Here is a 12,363-nt window from a genome sequence, read left to right as displayed (position 1 = left end):
GGTACAAGACAAACAAATACCTCACTCATTAATTCGAAATAGAAATCAACTTTTTTAGGTCCACACATAATTAATTTTATTAGATAAATATATTTAAAATAATTTGTATTTATGTTTGATCAATTGGACTGCACATTGGATACACGTTTTATCCATTTAATAGTCATGCACTTCAACATTTTAGGAGACTTGAAGTTTCCTCAAGTGTATAAATTCTTTTTAAATGATTATCATTTGGGATTGAATTAATTTCCTTCATCCCTGGTGAAAAAGGAAATCTTTCATCATGTGCATCGGTAATATTATGTATTTTTGTTCTACTTACATAGTTGTCATGATGTTTAGACGATCCAAAGCATTGAAGGGAATACAAATGCAAAATGACACCAACAAGACGTCCAAAACGCTTCGACGCCTTAGAACTTTGCCTAATAATGATAAGTAAGAGACTTGCTTAGAATAAGAAAAAGTTTCAATAATGGAAACAAACAAAGAGGGGTCAAGGTCAGGGGTATTTTAGTACATAAAAGTATGTGAAGACAACATATCTGCCATATCTTCCTTTTTTGGGCAATAACTTATCTGCCATATATTCAATTTAAAAGAAGGAAGGAGGGTATTTTTGACATTCAACGTAGTGTTAGATACATAAAATCATACGTTCTCCAGCCCAGTTCAACCCGGCTCCTCTCTCTCTCTTTAAAACGCCACCACCACCTCCACCACCACCATCACCACCTTACACAATGAAGGACAAAAGGTGGTAGATGTATAAACCACCACCTCCTTAAGTCCCTTTGCTCACAACCCTCACCACCTTCTGCTTCTATACTCTCCATCTCCTCCGATTTCCTGAGATTTTTCCGATTTACCCCACCTTTTACGCTTCCACCTTGGTCTTCTCTGTTTCTCAGGTATGAACAAGACACCCCTTTGTCTTAGGATCGGTAATTTTGCTTGTTTTCTTGAGCTTATCAAAGTGTGACTCAATGTTTTTTGTCTTTGGGTGATCATGGTACTCTGTGTTGGGTTGGTTGGTTATGGGTGTGTTTGGGGTGGTGGGTAGGGAGAAAGACAGCTTTTTGTCTCATGTGGGTCTATGGGTTTCGATTGATTCTCTGTTTTGAGCCTGTGGAAGTGTTAACTGTTCTTTGTTTGCAGAGTTGGGTCTTTTTTATCTTTGTCGCTTACCATCAGAGGTGGTTGGTTGGTGGGGTTGACTCGTAATTTGAAGGGGATTGGGAATTCTTTCGTATGATGGGTTTGGCTTTATTTATCGCTTCTTCTGATTCCAGATTGTAGTTTAGGGGTTTTAGGCATTCAAGGAGTTATTCGTTTAACTTGTTTGTGCCGTATGGAAGCATCCATGCTATCATCTCTCAGCTCTTTGGACTTCTTCGTGGGGTTTAAGGTGTCTTGTCACCCTTTCCGCTCTGGATAAGAGATTAAATTATGAATACTTGTGAATTGAGTGTTTAATGTTTGTTATCGAATCCAAGTAGCAAATGGGTTTCAGCAAGACCTTGTTGGGCTTGATAATTGAATTTTAAAAATATAATTTGTACTGTAAGCCTGGATGTGAAAACTTACAATCATAAATATCCATCCGTGGTCATCATCTTTAACTCCTTAAGGTCATCTTTTGGTTGGCAGGAGTTCATGCTGGGTCTTTATTCTTTTTTGTTTTTTTTTCTTGTTCTTTTTCTTTTTCTGGTATTGAAACATTGATTTTTGTTGAACTATGTTATCTGTAATAGCTGTATATGAAGTACCCTCAGTTTATACAATTGTGACAATGTTTTAGCATTTGTAGAAGGATACCTTATTTGAATCGCAAGATGGTATTCTTTTTATAATGGTGACCCCAATATCTGAGCTATCGTATATTGGGGCCTTGGCTCTTCTATATCTGTTTTATAGTCAAGCCTGTGAAACTTACCACATAAGTTGGTTTGGGCATGGTTTTCTATCTCTGATTTCTGAACATTAGGCTGGAGCTCCCTGAAAGAGATCGGTGGTGTTCAAATCATAGTTTTCAGAGTGTCTAGGTGATCCTAGGCGTGTGAAGAAGGAAAAATCAAAGTGACACCAACAAGGCGTAGCCTAGACGACCAAGCGCCCTTTGCCTCGGTGACTCCTTGAAAACTATGGTTCAAACTTTTTTGGCCCTATGCAGTAGAACTAAATATGTGCTCTGTATCAGTTGATGGTTTTCCTGTAGTCAATGTGTGTTTCTGTTTATGTTTTTCTTATGTTTTTAAGTTCTGTGACTTCTTGAAGCCATGGTTACGTTCTATTTAAAATTTCAAACTATCTTTGCAGATCTGCTGCAATGTGGCATACTTTGTAATGTTTATAACCAGTAGAGATAGTTATGAATCATTTGATTTGTTGAACTCTGTTGGAGCACCTACCAGGAATTGAGTAGCTTCACTTATATCGAGATTGTAATTTTTCAGTTTTATGATTCAGTGTGGAGGCATTGATTCTTGAGATCATCAACTGAACCATTGCCAGCAGAACCAACCATGGTTAGCATAAGAAGGCGCAGACTCCTTGGATTTTCTACTGGTATACTCAACTTAAAAAATTATTATTTTCCCTAAAAAACAGAATAACATGTTAATATCAGATGATAGAGGACAGTTGTCAGATTTGACTCCTTGTAGGAGGTCTTGTAGGCCTGCTACTGGGGTCTCTCTTACTAGATTCTGTGTTATAGTATCTGTGCTACTATTTTCTCACTCAAACTTTTATTACCCCATAAATATGCTGATTTTTGAGATTAGTTCATCAAAGTCTACATTATGCTTGAATCAGTAGATCATCAGTTTAGTGGGCTTTGCAGGGATATGTCCTTTTATGGTTGAGCTTCCTAAGTATAGTGACAACGGAAATGATTCTGAAAATGCTATCCAGAATACCAGAACAGTTGACGTACATCAAATGCCTTCACAGGATGTGAACCAGCCAAAGGAGGTAAGCTTGGATCTCATCTATCCATGTTCTGTTTATTTCCTTTTGGAATTCTTTGTCCCCCCCCCCCCCCCCCCAAAAAAAAAAAGTATCTGTTCATTGTTTGATGGAAATGCTCTAATTGTTGGTTCCGTCATGTTTGAAGTGCTTTGCTAATCCAAGTATCTATTGATCTGGTCTGAGTGTAAACTTCTTAAACTCACAACCCCTGAAACCAATTCATGTAGTTTAATGTTAAATAAATAGAGGCCCTTGATAAGTCTGAGAACTCAGATTATCTGTACAATTGTCTTCTTTGAAGGAACCAAATGGTAAAGGGCCAATGATGATCTTACTTAAGTTCTTTAGTAGTCCAGTACTAATTCTTGGCTCCAGAATTCATTTCAAGGCAATGATTAAGTGTAACAGCCTAGTAATCATCTATACATACCAACAGCTGAGCATCTCTATTTCCTACTTACAAACTCCCAAAATTAGAAATGCATAAATCAAAATATTGGCATGATCTACGAAAGCTTTAAAATATTGGTCCAAAGAATCCCATTTTAACCACTGATTTGCTTTGTATCTCCACTGGTTGAATGGTTTTGCCAGGGTGGCCACCTATTGTTGTGTGGCTCATGACCAAGAACCCAGTTATTTCCCCCATATTCTTGTTCTGAATTCCTTTCCTGACTCATCCATCTGTTCCAGTGTATAAGACAACTATATTTCACTAATTGACTGATCTCTGGCCCAATCTGACCAGATTGATTTGGATTGGATCTTTGGGTTTCAGTTGTCAAGATATTTAAATTTCGTACCCAGGTGTTTAGAATTTTGTCCGTATCGGAGCTGTCTTTTGACTAGATAATTTTTCTAGTTGCAACACCTACTTCTGTGTCCTCTAGCATATTTGATAAGCTTTAATATGCTCTCGGCATTAAATGCAAAATGAATACCCTAAATGCCTCACATATGCACAACTAAAAGACTAGTTAGGGTGCATTTTTTGTTAATGCAGAATAGTAGAGTCTTTTTTCATTAGTTCTCTCTTAAAATCCTACATTTAACACATTACCTAATTGGTAATGTATTCCTTAATTTTCCCAAATATTGTCAAATTCAGAATTGCACCTTTCTCGAGTTTAACGTCTAATGGTAAAGTGCTCTGAAGAGCAGTCGTATTGCCAGTATGGATACAGAAGAGATTAAGTCATGATTGAGTTCCATGTTCTTGTGAAAGGGTTTGCTCTTCTAGATTTTTAGCGTTCTGTTGTTCTGCTGATATCTTCTTTGTCAACTTTCCTTTGGAACTAACACAATTTAAAGTACAATTCAAAAAAATTAAATTCTTTAGTCACCATTCCTCTGAAGTGATCGGTTAGAACATTTTTTTTCCCAATCCCTGACGTTGCTATTAATAATTACACGTGTATATCTTTACTGAGCGAATATTTTTTCAGCATCTATGTTGATCAACTCTCTTCCGGTATACTATCTACATTCCTAACGCAATTTCATTTATTGAGAGCACACAAGAATAAAAGTATATGTTTAGCCATTCAATTCCCTTCTCTAAGACCAACTTAGACATATGTCTGATTTTCTGTGTCAGGAAAGTCACATGAAACATAACATGGAAGTCAAACTAAACTTAAATTTAAGTTTATTGACTGTAATGGCATAAAATATATTGAACGATATAGCTTATAAGTAAATTGGTCAATCTATAGATTAACAAGCTTGATACATCTGGATTATCTTTAAAATGTATTATACTACAAAGCAACACATGCTTATAGTGGGTCTGCAAAATTTTATTTCTCTGATAAGCCCAGCAGTCTCACCTGGCTTGTACTCTGTGTTGGGCTGGGTCTCAATTCCTATCCTGGATTTACCGACCTGGTTGGCCCTGGCCTGCTTAAACTCTCTAGTAAGCTGTTCAGTGCGGTCCGAATATTATTGTAGTTGCTTGTGTGTTCTTCTGGTTCTAATCATAACCAATAGGAATTTGGACCTTCACATCAAATTATGGAGTTTCAATTCTAATGAGACATCGGAAATATATGGTGGTGGAATCCACCCAATAGCTGATGTTCAACCTCTTCTTAAATTTTCAGAATCCATCCTAAACTGATAGTTGCTTTAGCTCCCACAATCCAAGCAGATTGTAAAGGCATACATATAAACCCTCTCTCTCTCTCTCCCCATACACCTAGACAACTGAGTGCTGTGTTGTTATTTTGGTGTCAGTATTTGTGTCCACTGGTGTTCTTTGGACATTGCTGCAGCTCCTGTTTGAAAGTGTTTACAGATGTATATAAATGTAAATTTTGGATGTCAAAACATACTTCCATGTTTGGTAAGCCGGATTTCTCTTGCCTGTTGACTGGACATGACAAAACCCTGCCATATCTCTGTTGGATGGGAGGTGTATTTGCTTTATTTGCTACTCAATGAGTTGTCAAATATGAAATCTGTCTGTCCTAAATATAGTAGATGGTTGTCTGGGGAGTATGTTTTTCTAGTGTCACTGCTTGGATGCAGCAGGATTGGGGGTTGTGCACATAGTACATTCTTTAAATGTAATGTTCACCATATTTTCTGATGTGCCATCATTAAAGCGGGATCTGTGATATTTATATGATAGTTTGGATTGTTTTATTTGTGCATATATGTTCTTATTGGTTAAGTTGCGCTATTGCAACCTGTTGGTTGCAGGTTCGAAACTTGGAAACAGCCTCTCCTGCGAAATGGGGGGTAAGGCTGCGTACATTCACCCCTCCCAGACCCTGCAATTGCGGGAACCTCGTGCACTGGGACACTCTTTATATGTTCTTATTGTTTAATTTGTTGATGAAGCATATTGGATGGTACATGGTATCAAAATGTAGAACCCATGGGTAGTAAGGCTGCGTACATTCGCCCCTCCCAGACCCTGCAATTGTGGGAACCTCGTGCACTGGGACACTCTTTTTATGCTCTTATTGGTTAATTTGTTGATGAAGCATATTGGATGGTATCAAAATGTAGAACCCATGGGTAGTACATTTACATCTTTCAAACATTCTCGATTTCACAATACCTATCCTCTATGAATTTATAGTGTCTCTCAATAAGTGAGTGGAAGACATTGGTTGTGATTGACATACCTGTTCTTAGAAATGAAATAACTGGAGACTATATTTTAAGCGTTTTCGTTTCCTTGGTTTCCATAGATGTGTATTCTTGGCATGATAATGCATACATTTAATTTCTTGAATTATGATCTTTAAAGTTCAGGCATACTACATTGTTTTTTTTTTTTAATTTAATTTATTAGTATGATGTACATTTGGTTCATCTTATGATTGAGATTGTATTTATGGTACACAATTATGTCTCCCAGATAAATGTATCTGTTTCTAGCTCGTCAAAAGAAGATCAACATCAACAATTTTCAGGTTTGTCTTTATAGAAGAATTATATATAATAGCAATTGTTGTTAGCTGAATTTAAAGTTCTCTTGGCAACTGATGAGTGAAAAGGATTTTTTTTAGTATGAAAAAGGAAGAAAAGCACATGATATCCTTTCTCCTGTTTATTCTTTAAATTATTTCTGTAAATAATAACGAACTGTGTTTCCTCTTTGGAACTAGGTAGCTTGATTATGTGCAAAGGTGTAGGGCTTAAAATATGTGAAATTCGAGTTTCTAGTAATTATTTTGTACTTGCTTGAAAAAAATAAATTGAAAGCTCAGCTGTGGCAGTTATTGTTCCAATGCTGGACTGAGGTTCAATGTCATTTAAGATCTGACTCAAAAAGAAATTTAAAGTTTGACTGACAGCACTAATGGCATATATCCTTATTATTTATATTAAAAAATTTAGAAGTATGTGAGTACTGCAAAAATTAAGGAAAGCCAAAGGATTCAATTAAAAAAAATAAGAAAGAGGGGGTAGAGGGAATAACTTTCACCAAATCTCACCACAGACCCAACATAGACCTTCGTCATCTACTCCACCCCCCCTACCTGATGCTTCAGTTGTTATCCCAAATGCAAAGAAGAATCTGAATAATAGATGGCTAACTTAAAATCATAAATTGAGCTTTGATCTTATCTGTAGCTCCTCTGCCTCAAACTGCATCTTCTTTTTTTCGCTTCAAGCTTTTAAGAAAATACCTGATTGTGAATTTCAAATCATAGGGAGAGAAACATTTGGAAACATGTTTTGTGTAAGTAATTATTAAAATTCATGAAGAAAAATTCAAAAGAAAATGATTTCTTGTATGATATATAAATTGGATAGAACTGTTTGACATACTTTATTATTCACGGGTTTGCAGCCAACATCCAACAAGCTGCCTTCTGTACAGTTGATAATATGTACAGAGTGGGATCTCTCTCTCTCTCTCTCTCTCTCAAAAGGCTTCTCAAAATGGTTATTAGTTTAAAATGTTATAAAAAGGGGTCCTTTTTCACTGGAAATTTTCTCTTTATACCTGTCTGGTTGATGGGTAGTCACCATTTTTTCCTTGTTGCTAATCTGGATCTTACTTAATGCAGTCCCTCTTTCTCTGGATATTTGCTTGGATATCATTTGGAAAATGTTTGTTCCCTTTTTTGTTAAATTTTAATTTAAGTTGATGTGGACTGAGATCCGCCTTCATTTCAGATTTCAAGCTTTTCAGCTTCTTATTCTAATTGTGAGCTTGACCATGGTTGAAGCCACTGCCTTGTGTCCGCAAGATCTTATGTTGTGGCTAAAGGAGTGCTTGGTGGACCCCTCTTGACTGTGGGTGAAGGGCTTAGGCCATCTGCAGTGATTCTGTAGTGTCTACTTGTTACCTTCTAACTTGTTGATCTTGATACATTAAGAATTTAGATGCCATAGATTATTAAGTCAATGTTAGTTCTGGCATGAGGAATGGTGCATATTTCCGAATCGGAGTGATATAGTGATTGAAAGATGTGCATTCCTTGTAACTTATACATAACAGGAAAGGGGGAAAGGAAAAAATAAATAAATGATAACTAAATACACCTTGGGGTTTGGTTTGGAAGTTCTGTCTGACCTCAGTTTACTCGTCAATTAAGCACATGATACTTGATTAAATAGGTTCTGAGTATATCTGTGTCTTTCTCTTCGCTTACACATGCACACTTGCACACATACCTTCCTTGTAAATATATGTGATTTATATGTGAATGTAAACTCAAAAGTGGTGTATTATAAGCTCTTGTGTCTTTGTGTTGCTATCTGGCTGTGCAACTAACCTGCAGTGCTGCTATTTGTAGGGCAAGCAATCAAATGCAGAAAGCGACACCGGAGGAGAAAGCATTTTGAAAATCAAGAGCCATGTATGATGAGAGGTGTATATTTCAAAAATATGAAATGGCAGGCAGCAATAAAAGTTGACAAAAAGCAAATCCACTTGGGAACTGTTGGTTCACAAGAGGAAGCTGCACGTTTATATGACCGGTACTTACATCCTTTTCTGAAGTTACTGTGACTGATAATTTAGCATAAAATTGTTCACTATGTTCCTTTTGAGATTCTCAAGGTCCTAGCTTATTTAGTAATTTTAGCAGTAAATATGCAGATAAATACGATTCTTTATCCCAATTAGCTCTAGATGATCCTGGTTTCCATAGAAGGTGATTATCCTCTTCTGTTGATATATGCCAATGTAGAACTTTTGCAAACATGTTCTTTGTTTTATATATATATATATATATATATATATATATATATATATATATAGATAGATAGATAGATAGATAGATAGATAGGCAGCGGGGCTCGGCACACTCTCACCTGGAAGTAGAACTGCACCTCCTCCAAAAAAAAATGCCACGTGGCAGTTCAGTTGGGGTTGAAATTCTATGTACAGGTGGATCTCAAGGCTCTATGTCAAATTTCAGCCCAATCCGATTTTGCCAAATGGCAAAGCAAGGTCTTGAAAAAATCAGGTGATACCGAGAGATGATTCCAGGGTGCATGGACATACACGGTAGGGTATGCATGTATATGAGAGGATATACTGAATCTCGGATGAATTTGACGTGTGACCAATCCACATCATTTCCTAAACATCCAGCAGTCAGAATTGCCATATCACTTGAACGTGGCAAAAAACACAGGGCATGCTGATATGCTTCCGGGTGAGGGCGTGTTGGAATATTTTTTTCATATATATATATATATATATATATATATATAGAGAGAGAGAGAGAGAGAGAGAGAGAGAGAAAAGAAATTACATATTTATCATACACATCCTTCACAGATCCACTAGTGTCTTCTAAATGAATGCTCGTCACTTCAGAAGGATAATAACAGCAAAAAATGGTCTCTTCATCTATCAGAGATTACAAATACACACAAGAAAGTTGATTTGGCTGGTTTCTTTAGAGGTGTTGAGCAGAAGCATCTAGAAACAGCGCCCCCCAACCCCCCCCCCCCCCGGCGGAGTGAAGGTTGGAGTAAAGGACTCTTCTTGATTTTGATGGGGCATCATCAATTTTTTTATTTTTTTTATCAGACCCTACCCTACGCCCATAGGCCACTAGGGGGTGACAGCCCAAGAGGTTGGCCAGGGTGGCATCCCTGCTCCAAGAGGAGAAGGTGGCCAGGGGGGGGGGAATAAGGATTTTTAACATCCGATGCGGGGGAGAGTCAAACCACCGACTTCTCCCTTGGATTTAGTCCAGCGCCCTGCTGCACTGGCAGCCACCACCATGCCAAGAGGCACTTCCATGCATCATCAAATTTGAAGATACAGAACACCCCCAGCGGGGAATCTGTAGTCACTCTGACCTTCCCGAGGCTTTCAGAAACACCATGTCTGTATCAAAAAAGGAAAAAGTTAGGGGGGGGGTGTGAAGGAACATTTTGGATGGCTTGTAGTTCGGGCTGAATCATTGAGCTTTGGTTCATTCAAGTGTAAAAAATGAGAAGATGTTTCTCTTCATTAAATCTCACCTTTACAAACCTCCAGTTTCATTAAGCAAGGACCCATTGCTAGCAATCATAAATTTAATAACCTACTAGGAGAATCTTCACATGGTTTGGGATTTCATGACAGAACCAAACATCTGCTCCGTGTTTAGAGAACTTCCTGTTAGAAGCATTGTGAGCAGGGAACTGCAGTCAAATACTATTGACAATCTTTTTGGTCAATCTTTCCTACCATACCCTGTAAATGTGGCATGAAGAAGTACCTTTTAATATCGGGAACAACATCAGAACCTCTGAAGTCCTTAAGAACCTATGCAAGCTCCATATCCTTTTTCCTTTTTCATATCTTAGTTCAACATTAGAGACCAGATTTCACTATAGAAACCATGAAAAGTGGTTAGTCATGCGTCTAAGTAGTGAATTTGAATTTGTGTATGGTACCTAAAATTTGCTTATTTTTTAAGAGTGTGAAATGCCAAACAGTCAGAACATTGCAGCCAACTTTGCAGTTTTTGTTTTCAAGAAAACATCGAGTGCAAAAAATACTATGGTTTTAAATTTTCAGGATAAAAACATATATATCAATGTGCCAAATTTTGGCTTTTGAGTTTCTAATGTATATCACATAAATTTGTTATGCATGTCCTCCCTTTCCACCTAGGTGGCTAGGTAACAAGTTAATGCCTCATTCTCATTTTCTTGCTGTGTCATGTGTCTGACACTGACATGCACATCCACAGTAGCAGACAAGAATTAGTGAAAGGAGAGGGCTTGCCTTACATATAATGGTATGCAGAGCAAAATCATAGTTGCTTTTAGGTGATTGCCTAGGGGAAGAAGACAGGTATTAGACATATGTTGAAGTATCCCCATGGCTAGTTCCCGTCCATCCTCTCATTAAAGTGCAATTATCCAAAAAAAATAGTTTCAAATAGTTTGGATGCATGACAGTATGTTACATATTAGTTTTTTGTATCTTTACAGGGCGGCTTTTATGTGCGGGAGAGAACCCAACTTTGAGCTCCCAGAGGAAGAGAAGCAAGAGCTAAGGCAATTCAATTGGGATGAGTTCTTGAGTTATACTCGCAGTGCAATTACTAGTAAAAGTATTCTCTTCTTAGACTTCCTCTATTTAATGTGCTTTTACATGCAGTTTCTTCATTTGAGATATTCAGAAGTAGATTTAACTGGATCTATTGTTTGTTCCCAGAACACCAGAGAAGGGTTGGTCCAGTGCCTGTGAAGAAGTCTGAAATTCCAGTGAAGAACGAAGATTCAGATGGTGAGCGAGGAGCTGAGGGGTTTTCGGCTTCCGAGGATGTGGAGCAAGACACATCAGTGTCTTGATTCTGGTAATGTTAGGGGTGCACATGGAAGGTTCCATAAACCCGTCTTTAGCAATCAGGTTTTAGTCATTTGGCCTCCTTATTTTTTGTATATAAAGGCCCCTATTAGGGCAGTTTATTGTTGACTTTATATCTTTCAGCAGATCTTGATACCTTAATTGAAATAAACAATTATGATTTCTTGCACCATTATCATCAACACATCTTCCATATTTGCATTAAGCTATAGTTTCACTTCCGTTTTCAAATCGCATATACGTTGGTAGAAAATGTCCACACACTGCATTCATAAAATTTTAAACTTAAGCAGTGTTACTTTACTGCCATTTTGTTAGGCAAGGACCATTAGGAAGTGTGGGTTGATTTGTGGTGTTTGGGGTCGGTATGTGCTTAATTTGCATTCTTTAGTTCTTTGTGGCACAGCATGGTGCTAGTGGACAAAGAAGCCATTGATGAGCTAACTGTGACCAAGCTTTATTTTCCTGAAGAGCCATTAGAACGCACCTCTTTTGGCTTGGGCATGCATCCTTTGGAACATTGTTGGATTGTGGATGATGGTGAATGCTGTCCTTGTGTGTGTTTGAATACTTTGAAGGTTTGGGATGGTATTTGCTACTAACAAAAGCATCAATTACAGTATGGTCATAGCAATGTAAGCTAAGCTATCTTGAGACACATTGGTCGATCAGGCGTGGTTGTATGATGCTGTGTGCACAGGGGAACATGAGGTGATCTGGTTGCCACCGTATTTTTAATGAATAAGCACATGTTTCTCTGGATGGACGAGGGCACATCTAGGTGGTATCTCCTAATTATGTGGCCGATTGAACTGTTGGATAGACAGAGCACCCTTGGATTGTCTACATCTTAGTTTGTTGTGGCTCATTTCAACCATTTTTGATCGACTCATCATTTGGTGGCAGCTGCATGCTCATATGATGGGATACATTGAATCTTGGTTTGAAATTTGACATGTGGTGTGATCTTATGAACAAATATTGGGTGATTTGAACATTATGAACTACAAAGAGATGATCATATATATGAACAAATGGACAACACCTTTAATCTAAAGGAACCATGGATTCTTATGCAATGTAGATGCCTTCACATATCA

The 12,363-nt window shown here is 37.6% G+C and overlaps 1 protein-coding gene across 1 annotated transcript; it reads left to right on the top strand.

Annotated features, from left to right (window-relative positions):
• The first annotated feature begins 673 nt into the window (after positions 1-673).
• Positions 674-11,432, top strand: LOC122653649 (ethylene-responsive transcription factor-like protein At4g13040). Its single transcript, XM_043847557.1, has 7 exons — positions 674-914; positions 2,460-2,571; positions 2,849-2,979; positions 6,347-6,401; positions 8,238-8,421; positions 10,885-11,006; positions 11,111-11,432. The coding sequence occupies exons 2-7, from the start codon at positions 2,529-2,531 to the stop codon at positions 11,245-11,247; spliced, it is 672 nt and encodes a 223-aa protein (XP_043703492.1). The 5' UTR covers positions 674-914; positions 2,460-2,528; the 3' UTR covers positions 11,248-11,432.
• Positions 11,433-12,363: the final 931 nt, after the last annotated feature.

This window comes from Telopea speciosissima, chromosome 3 (assembly GCF_018873765.1).
Source record: "Telopea speciosissima isolate NSW1024214 ecotype Mountain lineage chromosome 3, Tspe_v1, whole genome shotgun sequence".
NCBI classification, from domain to species: Eukaryota; Viridiplantae; Streptophyta; class Magnoliopsida; order Proteales; family Proteaceae; genus Telopea; species Telopea speciosissima.
The sequence above is the reverse complement of the archived record's forward strand: the minus strand, read 5'-3'. Positions and strand labels throughout refer to the sequence as shown.

Bases quoted from the DNA above. Each gene is read 5' to 3' on its own strand.
- LOC122653649 (XM_043847557.1), top strand. From the start codon at position 2,529: ATGGTTAGCATAAGAAGGCGCAGACTCCTTGGATTTTCTACTG. The intron at 2,572-2,848 runs GTATACTCAACT...TGGGCTTTGCAG, and splicing joins ACTCCTTGGATTTTCTACTG to GGATATGTCCTTTTATGGTT. The intron at 6,402-8,237 runs GTTTGTCTTTAT...TGCTATTTGTAG, and splicing joins TCAACATCAACAATTTTCAG to GGCAAGCAATCAAATGCAGA.